At 33.8% G+C, this 21,854-nt stretch overlaps 1 protein-coding gene across 5 annotated transcripts in view; it reads right to left on the bottom strand.

Moving 5' to 3' along the window:
* The window catches only part of kat-60L1 (katanin p60 ATPase-containing subunit A-like 1), a 322,513-nt gene that overhangs the window by 60,573 nt on the left and 240,086 nt on the right, over positions 1–21,854 (bottom strand). For all 5 annotated transcript variants that reach the window (XM_081727140.1, XM_081727146.1, XM_081727155.1 and 2 more), the window contains 2 exons: positions 2,793–3,004; positions 346–475 (listed from right to left, as the gene is read on the bottom strand). In XM_081727140.1, coding sequence (XP_081583266.1) covers positions 346–475; positions 2,793–3,004 — 342 coding nt within the window. The remainder of the gene's footprint in view (positions 1–345; positions 476–2,792; positions 3,005–21,854) is intronic.

The raw sequence follows: 21,854 nt of genomic DNA, 5'->3' as shown, positions 1-21,854 counted from the left end.
TCTATCACTTCCGGTTTTAATAGTGAGTTAAGATGTAAAAACAGCTACCATTTCCGGTTTCAATATCTCCTCCATCAACAATAGATTTCTAACGCTTGACCCTCTACAGCATGGTCAAAGTTAATGGTGATACATCAAATAGTTCTTGAGACTTTTTTTTTTCTTCTCACGGTCGGACACACGGAGAGACAGAGTAAGTATATAAAGGAATTCTGATAAACCAAACTCCTTTCAAACTGCTCAATATATTCTCTTTTTCGCCTCAATTTTCCCTGTTAACCTGTTTCTATTTTTAATAACAAAATATACTTGCTTTACTTCGTATAATTTACTGTTTAGACTCACCTGCTTCGTGGATTGATCGCGGGCAACGCCGGCTGAATTTCGGGGTCCCGCCTTCGTAAAGATGCCACCCACTTATCCGATGATGGTGGATTGCCCGGCTTCCGGCTTGGTTCTTCGCTGCGCCTTGGTTCTGTAAGTGCAAGAAATACAAATAATTTTATTAAAAATGTGTGATACAAATTTAGTTCTATTGAAAGTCAATATAATGTTGTTGTTTTCTTACCTCGTTTAATTGAATAATTTCATATAAATAGAAGTTATCACAGTCGTAAGAGACCCTAAGTTACACACTGAAATGACCCTCAAATTCAATATCTCATTTCCACTATAAAATTTCAAGCTGCAATTTTTAAGTTTGAAATAGTTTATCGCATCATAAACATTTAAATTTAAAAACGCTTAATTTTAAGTGGCAGTCAGTTGAATTTGGTACTTCTAAAGCGTTTTAAAAACTTGCGATTTAGAAATATCGAATAAATTAAATACCGAATCTTTGTTTCTGTTGATATACCATTGTTTCCTCATTGATTTGCGTATATTATTGTTTTATAACACAGATATTTATTTTCTTTGAATTCCTTGAATAACAATGCCATTTATATAGTGTAAAATAGTTTTATCATCATATGAAACTTACGTCAATATGCTACCATATGTTCAATGAATTACTCTCAGGATGACTGTCTTTACTTTTTGGGGAGGAATGATAGCTCAATGGTAAGCGCTCACCTCTGCTGCCAACGGTCCCGGATTTGACCCAAAGCATGTGAGAGTGGTGTATAACATCATGTCCTTTTGTTTTGACGGAACTCTCTCCTTTCCCCTCACATTCACATTGTGCCTATTTTATATTTATTCAATCAATCTCCTTTAGCCTAAAGAAAAGGGCATAAGTGTGTAACATTAAACTAGAAATTTTGCCACCACATGTCTATCTTAAAGCTTGGCTGCATTGAAGACGGTTATTCATGTGGTATTGAAGTTAAATTTACCTGTGTATGCTCGAAGTACTATCTGTATATACTACACATTCGATTGTTCACGTGATCTTTCGCTTTTTTTTTTTTTTTTTTTTTTTTTTTTTTTTTTTTTTTTGCAAAGGAAATATCTTTCAATTGTTCTTGTTAGCATTTCTAACAGTGCATTCAATATTCGTATTATACAGATTATAATGGTCGAGGGACTGTTACTTGATTTACAAACCTGTATTATTCTGAGTTTGTTTTACAATCCAGATTGAAAAGTTGATGAAACAGGAATTATAAGTATTTGTAATGGGTAAAAGCTGTCGTTCTAGCTGGTACTTTTTAAAACTAATTTTTAAGAAGTGGGCCATCTAGATTCAGTATAAATATCTTACATGTCTTGCTCTTACGCAACCCACATCACATTTATGTACCGCAAGGTTGCATAACTTGAAGGCGAAATTGTTCTTGAATAAAAATTTAACCACAAAAAAACTACTACTCTCCCCTTCTTGGTTTTCTTAAATTATTGAAAGGTGAATAAACATATACATGGAATAGCTTAACTTGATTCTTTAACGCTTTTGATCCAAGCCTGAGTAGAACTCGGGGTAGCTTATTAATGCAAAGGGACTGAGCCCAAGTATAGCACGGTAAAATTGTAGCAATTCCATCCAACAATAACAATAAATGTATTCATCTCACACCTTTTGTGTGGTGTGACACCTCTTGAAATTCATCGCCAGTTGAGTGAGACATGTGATGATGGTGTCATGAATGTGTCTAATGCGCGTTCGAGGGTGCGATAATTCAAAGAAGGCAGAAGTTTGTTGTCACACGACGTTCTGCCTTCTTTGAACTGTCGCACCCACAAATACACACATTACATACATCCATGACATAATCATTACATGTCTCACTCAACGGCGATAAATTTCAAGCGATCTACACAAATGGAGAAAATGAATGATTACACTGTTCTAGTAATGTAAACGTCACCATTTTACTAATATCATAAGTAACAAAAACGGTCATCACTCTCGCAGGTGCAGCTAAAGTTGAGTGTGCCGTACAGTGTTACCATGTCACGCATTGACAACGAGTGCTCGCGTATTTTAAAATAAACAGAATTTTTCTATCTGCTACCAGTCCTGGGAAAAAATGGAAGTGTTATAACTTGAATGCACTTTGTAAGTCAACTATCTTTGCCAGAAGTAGAAGTATCAAAAGGATATTAAGCCCAAGCGCCTAGTGTCTAATGTTTTCACTATTACAAAGAGTTAGCTACTAACTACTGACGCCAGAAGGCACAAGAAGATTGACCTGCTCTTCCTTTGGATAATATCAGTCGTAAACCTTAATATTCTAGGTTGAAAATTTGGTTTTGTTTGTGTGCGACCTATAATAATGATTGTCTCTGTTTTAATAGGATTCTTGAATATGAATGCAAGGTTAAATATCTTAAGTTACTTCTTGACTCACCTGGGATGTGTTGGCTGTCTGGTGGCGGATGATGGGCTCTCACGGGAGATGGTTTCTCTTGCTTGGACGCGGCTGCCTTTCGTGCGGCACTTGATTTCCCCGGGCGATGGGTAGTGGTGATTTTGGTGAAAGTAAATGGCGAGAACGAGTCGAGGATCAAGGAGTCCAACATCCGGGCCATCGGATGATGGAACTGCTGGTGAGACGGTGGGCTGTGAATACAATAGAAAACATTTCCATCATTATTTTTATTGTTAACAATGAGGGAATCAAATGACATGGCTTCGCAAACAAATAAATATTATTCGTCATATGATATTGGGAATTACTGCTATGAAAACTATACTTAATGTCTCGCATAATACCCTTGAAAATAAATTATGATGAAGAAAATACTTACTTCAATGCTTACATTATTATTAATCTTGCGTAATCAATTGAACATCTAACTTCACCTACCAATTTCTCGTTAACTTCATGCCGGTTTAGACAAGGAAGAACTAATACTTAACATAAATATAAAATTGTATGTTAGTAAAAATTTCTACTCCAGTTTCAAGGTAATTATAACTATAAATATATGAAAATATGAAAGAAGTCACATGTTTCATTACATCTTAAATTGATCTTCCTATTTGTTTTAATTACATTCTGTGAAAGATTATGTATTTATAGATGCAAAAATTGTAATAGATTATGATTTGTCATTGTCAAACTCAGTTGTTTTACATTTCCTTGCGTATATGCATTATCCGGGCATAGCAAAAGAAATGTGCAATTTCTAACATTGATCGTAGATATGTTGGAGTCAATTCTTCATTAATAGAATCAAGAAAAGAGGGTTTAAGAATATTTTTCACACTATAGCAAGAGTAAGTCGTTATTGTAGGATCCGAGTATATTCATTTTCATAACCTTTCCTTTAGTATTTAATTATTTTAATTCTATATAGAGAGATAATGCCTACAGAGGAATGTACTACATTTCAAAGTTCTGATACAAATAACATAACAGATAGTTAGCGATTAAGGTCGTCGAAATTCATTTGTTACTTGCATTTTTACTGTTTTACACATTGAAGAGCAATTTTGATATTTTAACATACCGTTTTTTTTTAATAGTTAGCAATTATTCTCAGTGCCTCAACTGGGGTTTTTATATTTTATCAGGTGCAGACTTAAGTCAATAGCACCTAAGTCATTTATTATTCTTATTAATACTTATTTATTATAATTATACTAATTAGTATAAAGTACGTAGTTTATCCAACCCTCTTATCCGAACTTCACTTGTCACAGCCTTGAGAAGCGTCCTAGTAGAAACTGTTCTGCTGTACATAACAGCTCATCATTCCGTGTTTCAAGAGATATGGATAAAGTTAATAATGTTTTCCATGTTTAAATATTATATTGTATTATAGTTAAACTTGTAATAAAAATTAATGACATAAGTAGAAATTCTATCGAGTCGAATCTTCTGAAAATCTTCCACGAATTCTTATAACAATCCTAAAAATATAGTATCTTGGAAACATTTTACATTATTGACTAACAAAACCAATTATGAAGTGCCTCCTATACGTATTGGTCAAGAATAGCCATCTTCCTGACATTCTGAGAATACTATGTCGTGCTGTTTTAGATCAAATGTAACGTATTCAACATAATTTTCGCGAAGATGTTTATGTAAGATATACAAGTTTTCTTTTCATTTTACGATTCATTTAATTGAATTTCTGGTGTTTCAAAATTAATTTACTGATTTTTCCCTCAGAGTTTAATTGATTCGGTGGTGCCCACAGGGGTGGGTGGTCATAAAGGAACACACTGCAAAATTTTAGGGAGATGGTAGAAAAAATACATATTTAAGTCTATTAGTACCTAATTGTATGCAGCAGATATTGCTGTTCTGAGGAGAGAGATATGGCAAGAAAATTCAGGTAGCGCATCATGAACCATTGGGTAATAGGCACTTCTCACTGAATTTTAACTGACGCTACTGAATTTATGTTACAATTATATCTGACTTTATTACATTAGTTGATTTTGAGTTTTGCTTTCCTTTCAGCAGCGAGACTATATGAGACGTGAACCTACAGCTTAACGTGGGATCCGGACCACATTAGCTCCGCCAGGAATCGAACCCAGGTCTCTCACACTATTTCATTATTTAAATTTGTAATATAGTAAAACCTGCACAGCAGCGAAACCTGCTCTTAGCAGAAACCAGTGTTCAATAATGGAAAAATGCTTAAGCACAACCTTTCACACAAAAATGGAAACAATTTGAATTCGAATAAAAATTTTAGTAATGTTTCTTTAAGATTACGTGCTTGTTCACAGAAGGAAAGGTATATCGTTACGGAATGCAACATAATGATTTTAATGTTTTCTACTACTTTATCTAGGGCTCCGAGACGTGCTGGATTTACATCATCTGTCCCCCTATCCCAGAGTTTGAAACTCCACATGTCCCGATTTCCATTCAAAATAGAAGATAATATCATTCGTGCGGTATATCCACTTTTATTTGTAATCGATACTCAAATGACAGGAATAGTTTTTTCTCTGTCACTTAACGGGTACCTCAAGTACCAGCACTGGCATGTAATTTTTGCTGCGTGTTGAGCTAGTGTTTAAGTAATTCTAATATTTCAGCCAGGAAAAGTCCATAGCTATGAATACACTGTAGATTTTCATAAAGTATCTCGGGCTTTTAATCTAGATATATTATACCCTGCGTGGTACTTTGAAGAAGTGATTCTGAAGAAAGAGATAAGCTACTCCAATTTTCCAGGATTTCGTATCCCAAACTTCTGGAAACTCTTTTTGGTGAATGATGTTCTTTCATTATTGTACTTCTATGTATAGAAAATATGTTTATTCAGTTAATTATGTATAATTATAATTATGTTTTCTGTAACATTCCGTATTGTATTGATGTCTTATATTGGAACTATACTCTTAAATATCAATGAGTGTACCTGCCGAATATTGAAAGTAAGTTATATTAATGTAAGCAAGTATAGTAAACATAAAATTTATATTGTACTACAGTAATAAAACTAATAATTTATATATTGATGTACACAAAAATATTCATCCTCAACATGAATAAAATTAGGTATTATGGTGTTCCATATTGTTCTTGTTCTTTTAAATTGAAAATATATGTAAACTCGCATTATCGAACAATCATGTTCTGAAGACAAGATAGATTAGGTTAAATGGCGGGAAATTATATATCTTAAATTCAATCATATTTAGGCGGGCTATCCTATATCTTACTTTTCTGTTGGATTTCATCAAAAATTAGATTAGAAATATCCTTTGTAATATTATCTCTTATACAATACGTATATCCTACGTTCTCCGGTGTGACACTACCAGAATTACAAGTCAGAAGAAATGTAAGAATTTTTCAATCTGACAGATTTTTTGGAACATCCTATTCCACCAATATTCTAGAGTTCTGTCGTGCTCAATCCAAAGTCTGTGCCAAGAAGCAGAATCTACGCAAAACTGGAATAATCTTACATCTCATTATTCAAATCATTAACAAGAATTATAATGTAGTGTTACATTTTTTTTAAAAAAAAACTATACTTTCCTTTTATTATTATTTTTATATCATTATATAAATTTCAAAATATGTAAATCAGTTATTCCATTTGTAATTAAATAAATAACTTAAAATCTATAAAAATCAATGCTGAATTATGGTACGAATAATACACAAGACTGTTAATATGTTCGAGATCATTCGTATTGGATCAAATCCAAAAGATAACACCAATCAGTCAGAAAAATTATAAATTTCTAGAGATTAGAGACTCGTTTTTTACATCTCTCTAGGGGATACATCATTTACTGATACCATAATTTTATATTAGCTTTTAAAAAGGCAATTACAATAATAATTTTAAATAATAAGTATATTGTATGCTCCATTGGCAATAATTCGCCAGTAATATTTTGTTTTCGTCTTCGTTTTAGACTCATAAATGTATGATTTCCTCTGTGTATGGTTTTTCATATATGCGGCGTGGACATTAAATTTTGACTTCTATGCAATTTCATACACAAGGCTCACCTTTGCAGCGCCACGTGTATTGTTTTCCATACACAAAGAATATTGCACTTCTGACGCGTTTGTTTTATAATGTGTATGCAATTACATACATATGGCGTAGAAGTCAAAATTTAATGTCCACCGTGTATATGAAAAACCATACACTGAAGAAATCACACATTTATGCGTCTAAAACAAAGGCGAAAACAAAATATTACTGGCGAACTATTGTCAGTGGTGTACAGGTGATAACGGTCAACAGCTATGGTGGCTATCAAGGTGTTAAATAGGTTTTTTCAAATGAAATAAGATAGAGAAAATGTATTCTCTAATTTTAATCTTGTGTGAAGTGAGGTAAAATACGATTATAAAACCTACTTGAATTGTTTCTTACTCGTACTAATAGTACGTAATTTCTCCGGTAAATGGCAAATTATTATGTTTCATTTCATTAGCAAGATTATCCATGGCTTTGGATTGATTATTTTAACAAAAGAAACACTGACTTTATTTTAAATTATAATTTGTAACGGTTTCGTCTTGATGTTAAGGCTATGTTCCCGAGTCTTAGTTGAGAAACAGTAATAGATATATGACTGGTAAAGAATTTAAACTTTGTCATAACAATGACTATATATATATATATATATATATATATATATATATATAGTTAGTCTGTATTTTCATTTATTATCGATAGTGTCTGAAGAAGGATATGTTAGATATCCGAAACCGTTACAAATTATAATTTAAAATACAGTGGGTTTTAAGCTTTGGTCAGTGTTTCTTTCATTTCGTTGTATATTGTGAAGATTGTTGTACTATATGGAGCAGAAACTTAGACATAAGTGACGTAAAATGCCTAGAGGCTTTCGAAATAGATGTATAAAGAACAAATTAAATTCGTTGTCGAATTCAAGTGTCATAGAATAGTGGTTTCAAACCGATTTGCAGCGCGGTCCCATAGAGTGTGTCGCGAAATTCTAGAATTTAAAAATCATGAATTATTAAATAGTTAAATTAATTTCTAACAAGTAAAGGTTCTCTCCCAAGAATCGGGGATCCGGAAACTGCGCATATATTTAGATAGAGTAGGGCCATGAAGGAATACTGGTGGAATACCGGGCCGACAGCAAAGGATAAACCCAATACGGCAGCCCGAAGGTCATGCAAATCGACTTTTGTAAGCAACCTCTCATCCACTTCCCATGGACAGATTGACTTAATGTTTTGCAGATTGATATACATTTATGAACACTACACATCTATTGCTTTGAAATTTCGCGGAATTAGAATGAATGATAATACATACGAAGCAGTTTTTCATATCGGTTCAGTACTAAATAAATAGATTCCATCTACGACTTGATTCGTCTATTGCAACTGGAAATAATAATAGAAATACTTCCGCTTTCAATATTGACTCTATAGAGAGGAGGTAACGAATAGTTTTAAAATTGAAAGCTACTTGACGTGTTAAAAATCAGTGTCAGTCTACTTATTTGTTTGTTAGGGATACAGGCAGTATGATATAGACCACCACAGGCTATCTCGTACTATTTACCGGACGTCTCCTCCCCTGCTACAGAGGAAAAAGGCAATTCGCGTAGTTTTCAACATCACGTCCTCAGCTTTTCATTCCACAATCTCTCAGTAAGACATACTGTGCCAGTTAACGCTTTCAGTGGACGGAAGCATGATCGGTACCATATAGAGTCACTACTTTATAGAAACTAACAGATCTACACTATTATAATTGACTTTATTATTAATACCAAAGTCGAACAAGAGTGTCGCCACGTCATGAGCTTTCAGTAAAATGTGTCGTCAGCCAAAAAATGTTGGGAACCAGTGTTATAGAGTGTCACAAGTAAATAGTAGGGAAGAAAAATAACAATATTGGGGGGGGTAATAAAAAGATAAAACAAAACTGGTCACATGGTTGGCAAAGAAACTGAATTTTACCGATAAATATGATAAAAATATGGTAGAATGAAAAAGAGGGTAGGTAAGAAAATGCTATAATTGGTGAACAGTATTCAAAAGGATAACTTCCATGTTAGATGAAGAGGTTAGCTGAGGATTATTGTACAGGAGGGCTTCTTCGCCTTTTGCAGGAAAGGGTTAGCCAATAACAGCAGAATACGAAGATAATGATGGCCCTATTCACATACAAAGATTGAAATTAAACTTTTTTGTGTAGTGTCCCATGGTTATGCCCTAAAGGTTAAATGGGATGGATGATTAATGAAGGTGAATGATTGTAAAATTAATTTTGTGTACTCTCTTACCGGGAACCGAACACGGGACCACGTGAACCAAAGAAACATGTGAAAGCCACTAGACCAGTGATGCGGGCTTCATTTTGATACGGATTTAAGCAAGCGAATATCAATAAATGAATAAAGATACTATAATGTTTGGCAGCTGAATTTAAATCTAGGACTTCCAATTAGGAAGAAACATATATAAGTCCTAACCTTTTTATTCATTACTTGCTTCTCAAATAATAATAATAATAATAATAATAATAATAATAATAATAATAATAATAATAATAATAATAATAATAATAATAATAATAATAAACATACAGAAGATTTTTTTTACATATTGACGGAGAATAACATGAAATCCTTAACATCCTAGGTATATCCCTTTTCGACTTGTGGTTTGAGATCCAACCAGTGACTCGCGCACCAGAAATGAACGCTCTACCACTGAACAACCATGCCTAATATACTTAACGAAATCGATTTGTCTGGAGATGCTTATCAATATATTATACAAAAAATGCCTTGTACTTTGTAGTGTCATATCTGTATATTATAGCTACCATGTAGATCAAAAGAAGGTAAAAATTAATTTTACACAATCCTCATGTATTAAGAGGATTTATGACATAAGCTTATTTAGATTTTTTTAAAATTATATTATTCCAACCAATGCACTTTGGGTCGAGATATTTAGTACTCACTCCTATCATACGTTTCATTGAGTTCCATTCCTTACGAAAATATGCACTATCTGACCGTCCAATGCCTTCTTGGGTTGTTATGCCAGCGACTTCAGTTAGCTTATTACCACAACTGCTATTAATTACTTAACGTTTTCTGTATTATAAAACAATTCTCGGTAAATACTCATTATTCAAATCTCTCCAAAACATACGTTCACTATTCATTTGAATAAATCATTTTAAGCCTACAAATATTTTACGTTGCTAGTGTATATCTGAACAATGAATTTTTTATTAGTTGTTGTTCCCATGAACAATTAGAGAATAAAAATATAATTTTACACTCAGAAGCAAGAAGCTAACTTTAAATTATAACTTGAATTTCATAATAAAATTAATACTATTTAATCTGAATGTAATGTACTTCATTTAAAGAGAATATCAAACCCATATTTAATTACGTATTTTGGCTATAGTAACTTACATATTTCCATACTGTTTCCTGGTAGTAAAAAAGGAAAATCTCACCTCTCATGGTACTTGTTTTCATTAATCGTATCTTCTCACAAAAACACACATACTACATGCAAGCAAATAATTTTATATGATAGTTTATCGTCATAGTAGAGTATGCTTTAAAATTGTTAATATGTTGTACTTACTATATTCTCGGTAAATAAATATCATTACTTCGCATGAAGTGAGTGCAATCACTGCCACCTTTCAGATTCTGCAGAGGCATCGTTTCATCCAACACTAAGGAAGTATCAATCTTGAATGCGTTCGTCAAGATCAAGAAATATCCTTATTTATGTGTGTCAGCTTCTACTATGATGAATGGAGTCGGTGGAATATATTACTGGCACAATGACCTCATACTGTCTGATTCGTTATAGATCGGAGAGTTCCGATCGAAAGGTGCGAAGAGTACAAGGAAAATGCTCTCGCCTCTTTCTCACCTTTGATCGCACAAATTGGTCCACGAGAAGAAAGCAGGGTAGCCAGTCAATGGAAATGATTCTCGAGCGCAAAAACTTACTACTCGGATTTTCTTGTTTTCAACGTATTAGAGTATATACTATGTCTAGTAAAATTAAAATTATTGATAATTACCGATCGATACTACAGTACACGGTATAAAGCTTAAGGAATACGGTTTACAGAGGTGAGTACCTATACCATCTTTCTTTTTAAACTGACAAAAATCCGTTATCCGGAAAGTGGTGTATTGTACAAATATACGGAATTCTTATGTTTAGTACAAAAATGTTTATGAAGCATCCATATGCTACATACGTACTGGTTTTTGACAGCTCAGATGTTACATCGTGTCGCTGAAGGATGTCTGACATCTAACAGTCTCCGTATATTACATACGTATACGTACGTTACATATGTCAGCTACACGTTATATACGCCCATCTGTATGTGAGATCCTGATCGCCTATATACAGCTTTTTGTTCCGTACGGGAAGTACGTTTATTCGGAACACTTATACGGAAACTACGTATAAAATATAAGTGTTCAGTTATACGTTTGATGTAGGATTTATTACCTAGGGTTGTATGTCAAAAACTACATGATTTAAGTATGTAACTTATATTTTTACGTACTTCGTATGCGTTTTTCCCTCTTCAGAAAAATGAATTCCGATGTAAATCAATATGCTAATAATCAAAGATAACGCAAGGTATTTAACACTCATAAGACATCAACAATCTGATTGAACGTATCATCATCATCAACATCAACGCCGTTCCTCGCGTTACACTGTCATCACTCCTCGTGTTCTCGTGCTACGCTCGTAATTTAATTACAATATCTAAAAAAGTTTATTTGTATTGGCTGGAAAATCTTACATGTTATAAAATCTGTTCAATTTTCTAATAGTACGTTTCAAAGACATTCTAGTGAAACACGAAATTATCCCTGTTAAAACGCTGCTTATTGTCAAGAAATATACCTTCAAATCAATTACTAATATTTATATGTCGACGACGATTTGCTCAACAAATCTGCTTTTGGAAAAGACTTACTATTTTAGTTTTTTTTTTTTTAAATATCACAACTGTTTATTAAATAGAATTATCTATAATAATATCAGTGGAGAGAGTTTCTAACAATATTCTTCAAGGTTTTGCAATTTTTTTTTAAAAAAAATGAGAGATTAGAGTAGGGATCAAATAAACATTTAATAGATGTGCTATATAAAGTTTACTAAATTATCTGATCATATTCTGCAATTATGAATAAAAGAACTCGTAATTTCTTAAATATGTACTTATTACGTTAATTGATATATTTAATCAAGATTTTCATGTGACCTTACCGTTTTCCAATTATCAACGTAACTGTAGGAGATGCAGCTTAAGATATAATAGCTCTGCCAGTGTTGTTAAGGCCTAATAAAATATACAAGTTGGAAATCAAGCAATTTACCACGACATATTAGAGGAACTTAAGTGTAAATTGAAACTTTCGTTAAATAATTTCTCAGAACATTTCTGAAAGAACACTTTTCCTGTCCTATACTTCCTTCTTGAGAAAACTCACGCAGCGTTTGTGCAATAAAGTGTTTCTTGCAAATAAACTTCTTTTAAAAAAATTAACATCCCACGATTATGTATCGAAGCTAAGGGAGACGGTGATAATGAGATAGATGATGATGGTAAAATGAAGAAACGGGAGAACTCCGAAAAATCCACGCATACGGTTTTTCTCCATTACAAAGCCAATTTGGCAGGAGCTAGGATCGAACTATGAACCCCATGCACCAGAGTAATAATACTATCTTGGACAAATGTTTGTATTTATCTTTTCTTTAGTGTCTAACCACTTTCACTTGTTTGATAGCCTGGAATTTAACATTTTTTTAATCGTAAGCGTAAACGACACTTAGAACTACAGGCTAACATGCAATTCGAATCGTATGTATTCTCACCGTATATATAAAATCCATTATCTTCTATGGAAGAGAACTAATCGCCTTTGGTACACTAATGGGTTTCACTTTTTCTTCATTTTCACTCACAAAATTTCTTACCTTTTTGTATCAGAGAAAAATTTTACGCTGTATTGGAATGAACTTAGTGAGTTTTTTTGTAATGAAGAAGATGATCTGTGGATTTTACACTATTACACTACACCAGAGCTTCTCAAAGTGATTTTCAAGTGAAGACATTTTTATCAGTCAATTATTGTTTTAAAGTATTGAGCATGTAGCAGTATATTTATATATTTTAAATGCTACTAATTAAAATTACCTTAATTGATAAGAAAAATATACAGGGTATTTCAAAATAATACCGACAACGTTTGGAAGGTGATTCCTGAAACCAAGATAAGACAAAAAGTATAGACCAACCTGAGTGCATTTTAGAGTTATAGGCTGTCGAAAACATGAAAAATGAACTTTGAAGGTCCATAGCTTTAAAACTATGGAACCTACAGTAGTCGGGTCAAGACTTAACTTAGGAACTAATATGTGCTCTATCCAAAAATACATGTTTCAGAATTGGCTACGGGTGTATAATTTGAAGTACTCACTAACTACTTCTATGAAAATTGTTGCGGAAGTACCACAGGATTCTGAAACACGGATATTTGGATAGGTCACATTCTAGTTCCTAAGTGAAGTCTTAACCCGACCACAGTATGTTTCATAGTATTGGAGCTATGGACCTTTAAATTTCATTTTTTTATGTTTTCGGTATCCTATAACTCCGAAATGACGGATTTCTGCACCCAGGTTGGTCTATACTTTTCGTCTTATCTTGGTGTCAGGAATCATCTCCCAGAAGTTGTCGGTTTTGTTTTAAAACACCCTATGTATTTTTACAGAAGACTATCAAGAATATTTTATAGTAATACAGCTATAGAACAGTATAAGGTATGAGAATATGTGTAGTCTTTACCTTATTAAATTGTATAACATATAAGTATCTAGGTATAATCCATATTTGTTTGAGATTCTCAACTAAAGTGTGCGATACGCAATATCTTTAATTTTAATTTTCGCCTTTCTTGGACTAATGTTCAATCTAATCCGGGATGTACTTGAACCTGAACACACAAAGTGGGTGATGCAGTGGCGGCTCGTCATAGGGGGCCTGATGGGCCCGGCCCTCCCATCGTTTTTGTATTAACATAAAAAATGTATGTATCTTAAGTTATCCTGCTAGTATTGTAGCTATAATTTCCCTCTGATACAAAATCAGTAGTTCCGACTTCTTCAAATCAGTTTTTCCATGTACTACTTACGCTTATGGGCACGCTATTCACGCGGCCAGTACAAACTAAAGGGAAAACAGGGCCTGAGCTGCTTCAGTGTGGACTTGGTATTGTCTCGCATTGACTCGTGTGACAAACAACGTGAAAACCCAGCTTGAATATAGATGGCATGGGCCAGGAATCGTAGGCCCTCGCTACGCGATTGCACCCAATCCCTTCCAAACGAACAGATTTGAAGCTTGCTTGTTGCCAAAATTCGCTTTGTCTCTACTAGAGGTTGTTAATTCCGCACTTTCAGTTGTTTTGTCCCTTGACCTTGCTCTCTTGTCTTACTTCTGCTGAAGGGGTCCAAAATCAACCTCGTGTCCACCCCTCAGTTAAGACGTGCATCTTCTTAGTGTATTTTGTGCTATTTCCCCTTCTGTGTTTTTGTGTGGTTGTGCGAAAATGAATAAAGTAAGAGTGTTGTTATAAAGTATTACACTGCGTTCAATAGGTGAATCCTTAGAACTTTTCCACTTTTAAACATTCCTTCCCAGAAAATGACTTAACAGCTGTATCCTCTTCCTATCCGATGCTGAACAAAGAAAAGCTCAAACCCGAACTATCGGCCGCATACAGCAATGATATTCTTTGTGCAATTAACAACACCAGTGATTTGTTACTATTTCTGCGTGTCAATGACTTAACAGATACATTTTCTGAGGTGTCAAAACTGGGGACATGGTGTTGACAATTCCTGCAGCTACAGCAGAATCAGAATGTTGTTCCAGTACATTAAAAAGGGTGAAGATTTGTCTGAGGAATTCGATGAGCCAAGACAGACTCATACACCAACAATGTTGTCTAAGCACAAAGACTATATTACTATAATAAAGGAATTTAACACAAAATGTGTTAGTATAATAAGTTTTTTGACTGCAATTTCGAGCTTTTTAAGTAATTCACTTCATAATAAAATAACAACAATAATAATATCTTAGTAGTAGTAGAAGTAGTAGTAGTAACCATGAAGTATGTGTCTTGGGGCTTGGCCCACCCTACCTTTTATTCCACAAGCCGCCACTGGAGTGATGTATATATTTCCTGAAAGCTTGGATCAAGTTAAGATAAAACCGGTTACCAAAATTGGGGAGGTCTCATGCATTCCGCTTGGGGGCAGCACTTAACTCATTTTTATTAAGATTTTTAAGCCTGTCTATAAAGTCCGTTGCAACCTCGAAAAATCTGAAACGGTGAGTCAGATATAAAAACAACAACAACAACAACAAACATGTCTTTCATCATTTCAAAAGTACAACGTATCCAAGTAAAATAAATTGTCCCAGGGTCCTCCGCAGTGTCCCACATGGGGTCCAACTCAAAATTTTTAAATGGAAAGGGAGATCAACTTGCATATCGTATGAAAGTTAGTGTTAAATGAAAGAACATAAATAAAGTCTTGACTCTCTACGATAAGCCTGTGCAAAATGGCGGTGAGTCAAAATGTCAATACAAGTGTGTTGAAACATTTTAATCTTTTCTAAAAATCTGTCTCACAGTTTCAGATTAATAGTAGTGAGCATAGAATTTTCAATGACGCCTATGTTGACATTTTGACCCACCGCCATTTTGCACAGGCTTATCATCAAGAGTCGAGACGTGCTTCATCTTTCACTTAAAATCAGCTTTCATACGATACTCAACTTGAGCGCCTTTCCCATTTCAACATTTTGAGTTAGACACCGTCTAGGACCCTGTGAGGGAACCTGAAACATTTTTTTTTTTTACTTTGAATCATTATACTTTTCAAATATTAACATATCCATCCGTTTTTACATCTATCCCATCGTTTCAGATTCATACGAGTAGCCATAGACTTTGCAATGAAGATTGTGTTGATATTTTGAGCTAGCGCTATTTTGTACAGGCTTATCGTAGAGACTCGAGTCTTGATTTATCTTCTTTCATTTAACACCAAGTTTCATACGATATGCAAGTTGACCCCGTTTCCATTTTAAAATTTTGAGTTGGATCCCGTCTGGGACCCTGCAGGTGACTCTGGAACAATTCATTTTACTTTGATACGTTGTACTATTGAAATGGTGAAAGACATGTTTTTCTGTTTTCATATCTGTCTCCCTGTTTCAGATTTTTCGGGGTTGCAACGACTTTATAGACAGGCTTAATGATCTTAATAGAAATGAGTAAAGTGCTGCCCCCAAGTGGAATGCATGAGACCTCTCCAATTTCGGTAACCGGTTTTATCTTACCTTGACTCAGGCTTTTAGGAAATATATAAATCGCCCCCACTTTGTGGGTTCAGGTTCAAGTACATCCCTAGTAAGAGAATTTAAAGGACCACTTGCGTTCGCTGACCACGGTTTGAGAAACAATAGGAATTACAACACACTATAAATCAATTTACGTATGTGGTTTACAAATTAATACAACTTGATTAATAATAACCCATAACTTAACAATGGCTTTTTGTTTGTATATCCAAGCAACACACTTCAAAATATATATACATTTGTTTAAATTTAAAAGAACATCATTATTACAAGTATAAAACCGTTGTATTTCTACCGCATACGAAATGGTACAATCCGCGGCAAAAAACCTGCAACATGAGGATGTAAGTTTATTGTGAAACTACGCCTAACAGCACAGGGAATGAACATAACCTCTAAGTGGAACGAATCACGCCAGGATAAACATCGGCCTCCTCCCGTGCACACTTATTTTGGAGCAAAAGACTTCGTCATTTCACAATAAACTTATGTGCTCATGTTGCAGATTTTTTGCCGCGGATTGTACAATTCGTACATGTGTGATAAACATTTAAGGAGAATATATTTCTGTTGCACTGTTGAAGGCACTGAAAAGAGTCAAGATATCACAATAGGTAAGTCCATGTTTTTTTTTTTTTAAAAAAAATAATATAAATAGTTTTTTTCTAAGAATTTGTTGACGAAGATTTCATGGGTTATTGAGTGCTAATTGTTAGTCAATTAGTATTCCAAATTCGTATGGAAATAACATTTTGCTTAAGTTGTTACATTATATATGCATGAACTAGGAAGCGTAAGCGTTTTCGGCGGGAGCTTGTGTGGTTCGGAAACCCACGTTTTAAACTATAGGTCTACATCTCACGTAGCCTCGCTCCTGAATGGGACGCTAAACGGGAAACTCAACCAATCAGGCAATCATGTACGCGTATTTAACTAGTACCTAAAGCTAAGAATAATTAGAAAGTGAACAAATTCAATAAAAAACAAAAATACGTGTGATTGTGGCAACACTGAATTAAGTATCAATTCATCTGTCACGCAACTACCGCAACCCAACCACTCCTGAGTTAAGAAAAACTTCTCACAAGGATAAACGTAATCCCCCACATGTTGCTGGGAAAGTAGTATGAAGTTTTTTCTTAAATGATCAATGACGGAAGCTACCCACTTTTCCTTCAGTTTCTTATCCTACTCTCCTTTTCTCACTTCCAAGTAGATCAATAAGAGTGGAATCATACAATTCCAAAAGACATATTTAGAGCAATCAAATACTCATAGCATACAAAAACATGAACTAAATTACAAACATTACAAATCGATTAAAGACGGAAATTGAGAACATAGAGTATATATTATGATATAAACATCTGGTAAACGCTTAACAACGTGTGTCTATCATTCTTTCTCTTCTTCTGGATCTGGAGGAATATTCAATCTTACGTTATATATGATAAAAGTCAGTGAAACGTCCTGAAAGAGTTTGGCCACTTACACGTAATGACTTATCTTTTAAGCTCATTAACATTTTTAAATGTCAAAGCATGACCCGAATTTCGCACCTTTTTTTCAACTTCCAAATTCAAAATTGGTTAATTTTGATCACTTGTATTAAGAAAATACTCGTCCTTAGTCGAATCGAAATAAAAAAAGCACTTATTTATTTCAACTTTCATTACATAATAAATTGATTAAATTATTGATTAAGTATTAAGGTTACCAGACTGTTATATATTTCATTTTTGTCTCCGTTTATATCACATGTCTCCCAAAATTTCTCAATTTCTATCTCTTAAATAAATTCCCTAGTCTTCCATAGTTTCATTTTGTATAAATTTGTATATTTTCACTAACAATGGGGCAATTTAAGGGGGAAATCGCGGCTATACGGTTAGCGTATACTCTGGTTTTAATCCCGATTGGAGCTCATTTGATCTGGACCCCACTATAAAACTGTAGGCTTACCTCTCATACAGCCTTGATACTGGAAAACAATGTCAAACTAGAAACCGATTAACAAAATGGAGATAACTGATCTCATTATATTAGGAATACTGGTTTTATCCCATTTCAATAACAGTATTTTTTCTATTACTATCATAGAGAAGTTGATGCTACAGGATGCTTGAAATCTCTTCAAAAGCTGCGTATTTTTCTACCTGCCTATTACATACATACGTTACTAATATAATTTGCATTTTTTCTCTACATTTCTACTATATCTACTATTCCGAACAGTCTCGGGTTCGATTCCCAGTGGGGACACTCGGGCGAAAAAGTGTAAAAGCTTTTTTCAAGCCAGCCATCCTAAGTGAGGTTTTTCTTATCCACACCAGGCAAATGCCGGGAGGTACCTAACATACAGGTCCCAAGCTGCTTTCTTCCTTACAAATTCCCCAGGTAGTGTGATCACCGAGAAACGTAATCGTTCATACGTGACGGGCTAACATGGATATAAATGCTGAAAGCCCAGAAATCTAACTCCTAATCCTATATCTACTATTATTACTAACAGTAAGTTAACTTCCCTAATCTAACTTAACCTCGAAAACAAATTTAAGTATCTTCCGGTTAATAAATTAATATGTAAATATTATTATTATTATTATTATTATTATTATTAGTAGTAGTAGTAGTAGTAGTAGTAGTAGTAGTAGTAGTAGTAGTAGTAGTAGTAGCAGTAGTAGTAAAGTGTGTAAAGTTCAGACAATGTATAATGTATGTGGTCCAATACAGAATTACAATGTTGAAGAATTTGTATTCACCTTTTCTCTTACTAATAGAACTTATAAAAGAACATGTGCATGTGTGCTATCGGATTTTCATAGAAAGAAGTAACTTAGAATCACCAAAGTTTGTACTCAGATAAATCTTCACCAGATCTAATCGCGTACGAAGCCATTTTTTATTTTTCAACTCGAGAAGGGATAGGAGAATCACACGTTCTGGAGGTTCGAAAAGTATAGAGACTCAGAAGATCTTTAAGTTGGACAAGACAAACTACACAAACTAAACAAACTAAAAATCTACTATTTCCCTTATACTTTAGCATTAAAATACTTTAATTAGATATTACATGAGAGAATCAATGAGTTTGAATAGTGCTATTATTAGAATATCATGGGTTATGTTTACATTCCTAGAGTAGCTACTCATATTCCTGTATTGACCCAGTGTCATGAGGCAATTGAATGAAGAACTATCAAACTAAGGATCAACAGACACAGAAATATATTGAAAGTCAGTGCACAGAGCAGTGCATAATTCAGTTAAACGTGTCTTATTTATTTTACCTGTAGTGTTTGGCTTTGGTATAACACGTGATCGAAAAGGAATAGTTGAACTGCGCCAATAACAAAGCATCGGAAGGAAGAAACCCAAATACGCGAGAAAATTCCAGTTTTCATTTCCCTAATATTGAACACTTGAAGAATCACCAAGCAGGTTATATCTATTCTTATAGACTAATCTATAATCATCTTCATTTCGATTGAAGGTGGCAACTTCCGCATTGTCCTTTCACTCTAAGGATCTTTAATTCATGATGAAAGGCCATAATAAAGAAATGCATGGTCTCATTTATCCTTGAAAGCATGCATAGGAGTATTGATTCGTGGATCTGAATGTTATGTTTGACGATGCTGTGCATATTTTAAATCAAGGAAATGCTATAAATCTTCTCGCATCCAATAAATGTGAAATCTAGGATAGAATACTTCTTTTCCGGGTTAAAGAAGAAAATCTTAAGTTTCGAACTATTTTCTGCAGTAGGCCTATCTACTTAAATTAAAAAGTTCAGATCTAGGTTGGATAATATTCATCTTCATGACAAGAGGGTAACAAAAGGGAGTATTTGGAGTATTAAATTTTGATATCTTAAAATTACATTCAGAGGAAATATCCTTTACCACATAATACTTGAAATAAGTAATAGATGTGTCTGAGTGTAGTATAATTTGAATTTTGGTCTGATCATTGAGGTATCCCAGCTTTTAAACGACCTTAGCAGTCTACTTTTTATTTTATTCATTAAAAAAAACATTTAATTAACTTCGTCATGAAGATTAGCTAAGGGAAATAATTATAACTTAATTTTGTCCAATATATCATCCATGTACATGGATCTTCTCGAAGTTCTCTCTCGTTTCTTCCAATATATCCATTCTACCGATACTTCCATAACCATTAATTTTCATAATATCATCAGCCTCCCTTGACCTAAAGGGCATAATTATGGGACATTTTTTTCAATATATGAACGAAAATTACGGAAATAACTAATCCACTTAACAATAAAACGATTTGTCTCTTGTCAATACACTCAAAATGGACTTATAACGTTTTAAAGTTTTATAACGTATAAAACAAAGTATGATGGATGAATCGAACAGCGCTAACTTCGTGCGAAGATCGATTACAAACCATGTAGGATACTCTACGGTAACGATCATGAGACATTGCTATATTTTTCACATCTGATTACAAAAAAAAAAAAATATTCTTGTGATTATAGCACTGCATGTAATTAAATTGGTAATTCAAGATAATGACTTTTTAAAATATCATTTTAACCCAGACTCTGTCTTCAACCGAAAATCTTAGGAAGAACATCATTCTTCTTTAACCCCTTACCGCATGCCGTGCCATATATGGCACATACCCTTTTTTCACTTTAGCTTTCTTGTGATTTATCAAAGGTATCAAATGACTGTTTTGTCTGCTGTGTGGGACATTGACGTGTATGAATAAGAGATTTTGGTGTCACATGGCATGTTCTTTGTGAGTTGTAAGTCGGAATTAAGTGAAAATCTAAAATTCTTTAATTCATTTTTCAAGTTACCGTATGAGGATTTCCAATACTGATTATTTTTTTTTTCGATAAAAGGAAAAGAAATCACGCAGAAAGGGGTTTAAAAAGTTTCGATATCTATTTAGCATTAAGTTCATGTTCAGAAATATTAGTCATCCGGCTCTGAGAAGATTTATTTCCGTAGGCGAGAAGTTGAATCTTTAGTAACTGTTTGAGGTCTTTGTTGCATGCTAAATATTACATTTCTCTTACGATTTCAATAGCAAGCTTATAAAGAAATGTTAGTTGCTTTGAATACAACTGTAACATCGATCTTATCATGTAACTAAATAATCGGTTAAGGATACATTTATGAGAAAAGCTGGCCTGAGCACTACTAATATACCTAAACCCATTCTACAAATGGTGACATATACGAATATATAGCATATTTACTATACAATATAGCCATTTATGATCAATACTACGTTTTGTAATGCTATTATTAATTGAGGTCATTTGTAAAGAAACAACCAGAACATTATGTAAGTATATTCGTCGAGGTAGAATGCAAAAAATCATGTCCTACCTTAGTAAATACTACTGGTATAAGACAGGAACTCAATACCACTATTCCAGTCTCCCTGATTCTCTATGATTTGCATGGGAAAACTAAATAGCATGGATTTTTTTATGTCTAATTGATTATTTCCTTTTAAGGAGGACACAGAAAGCGTGTGGA

The sequence above is a fragment of the Thermobia domestica genome, chromosome 1, assembly GCF_964235325.1.
Source record: "Thermobia domestica chromosome 1, izTheDome1.hap1.1, whole genome shotgun sequence".
NCBI lineage: Eukaryota > Metazoa > Arthropoda > Insecta > Zygentoma > Lepismatidae > Thermobia > Thermobia domestica.
The sequence above is the reverse complement of the archived record's forward strand: the minus strand, read 5'-3'. Positions and strand labels throughout refer to the sequence as shown.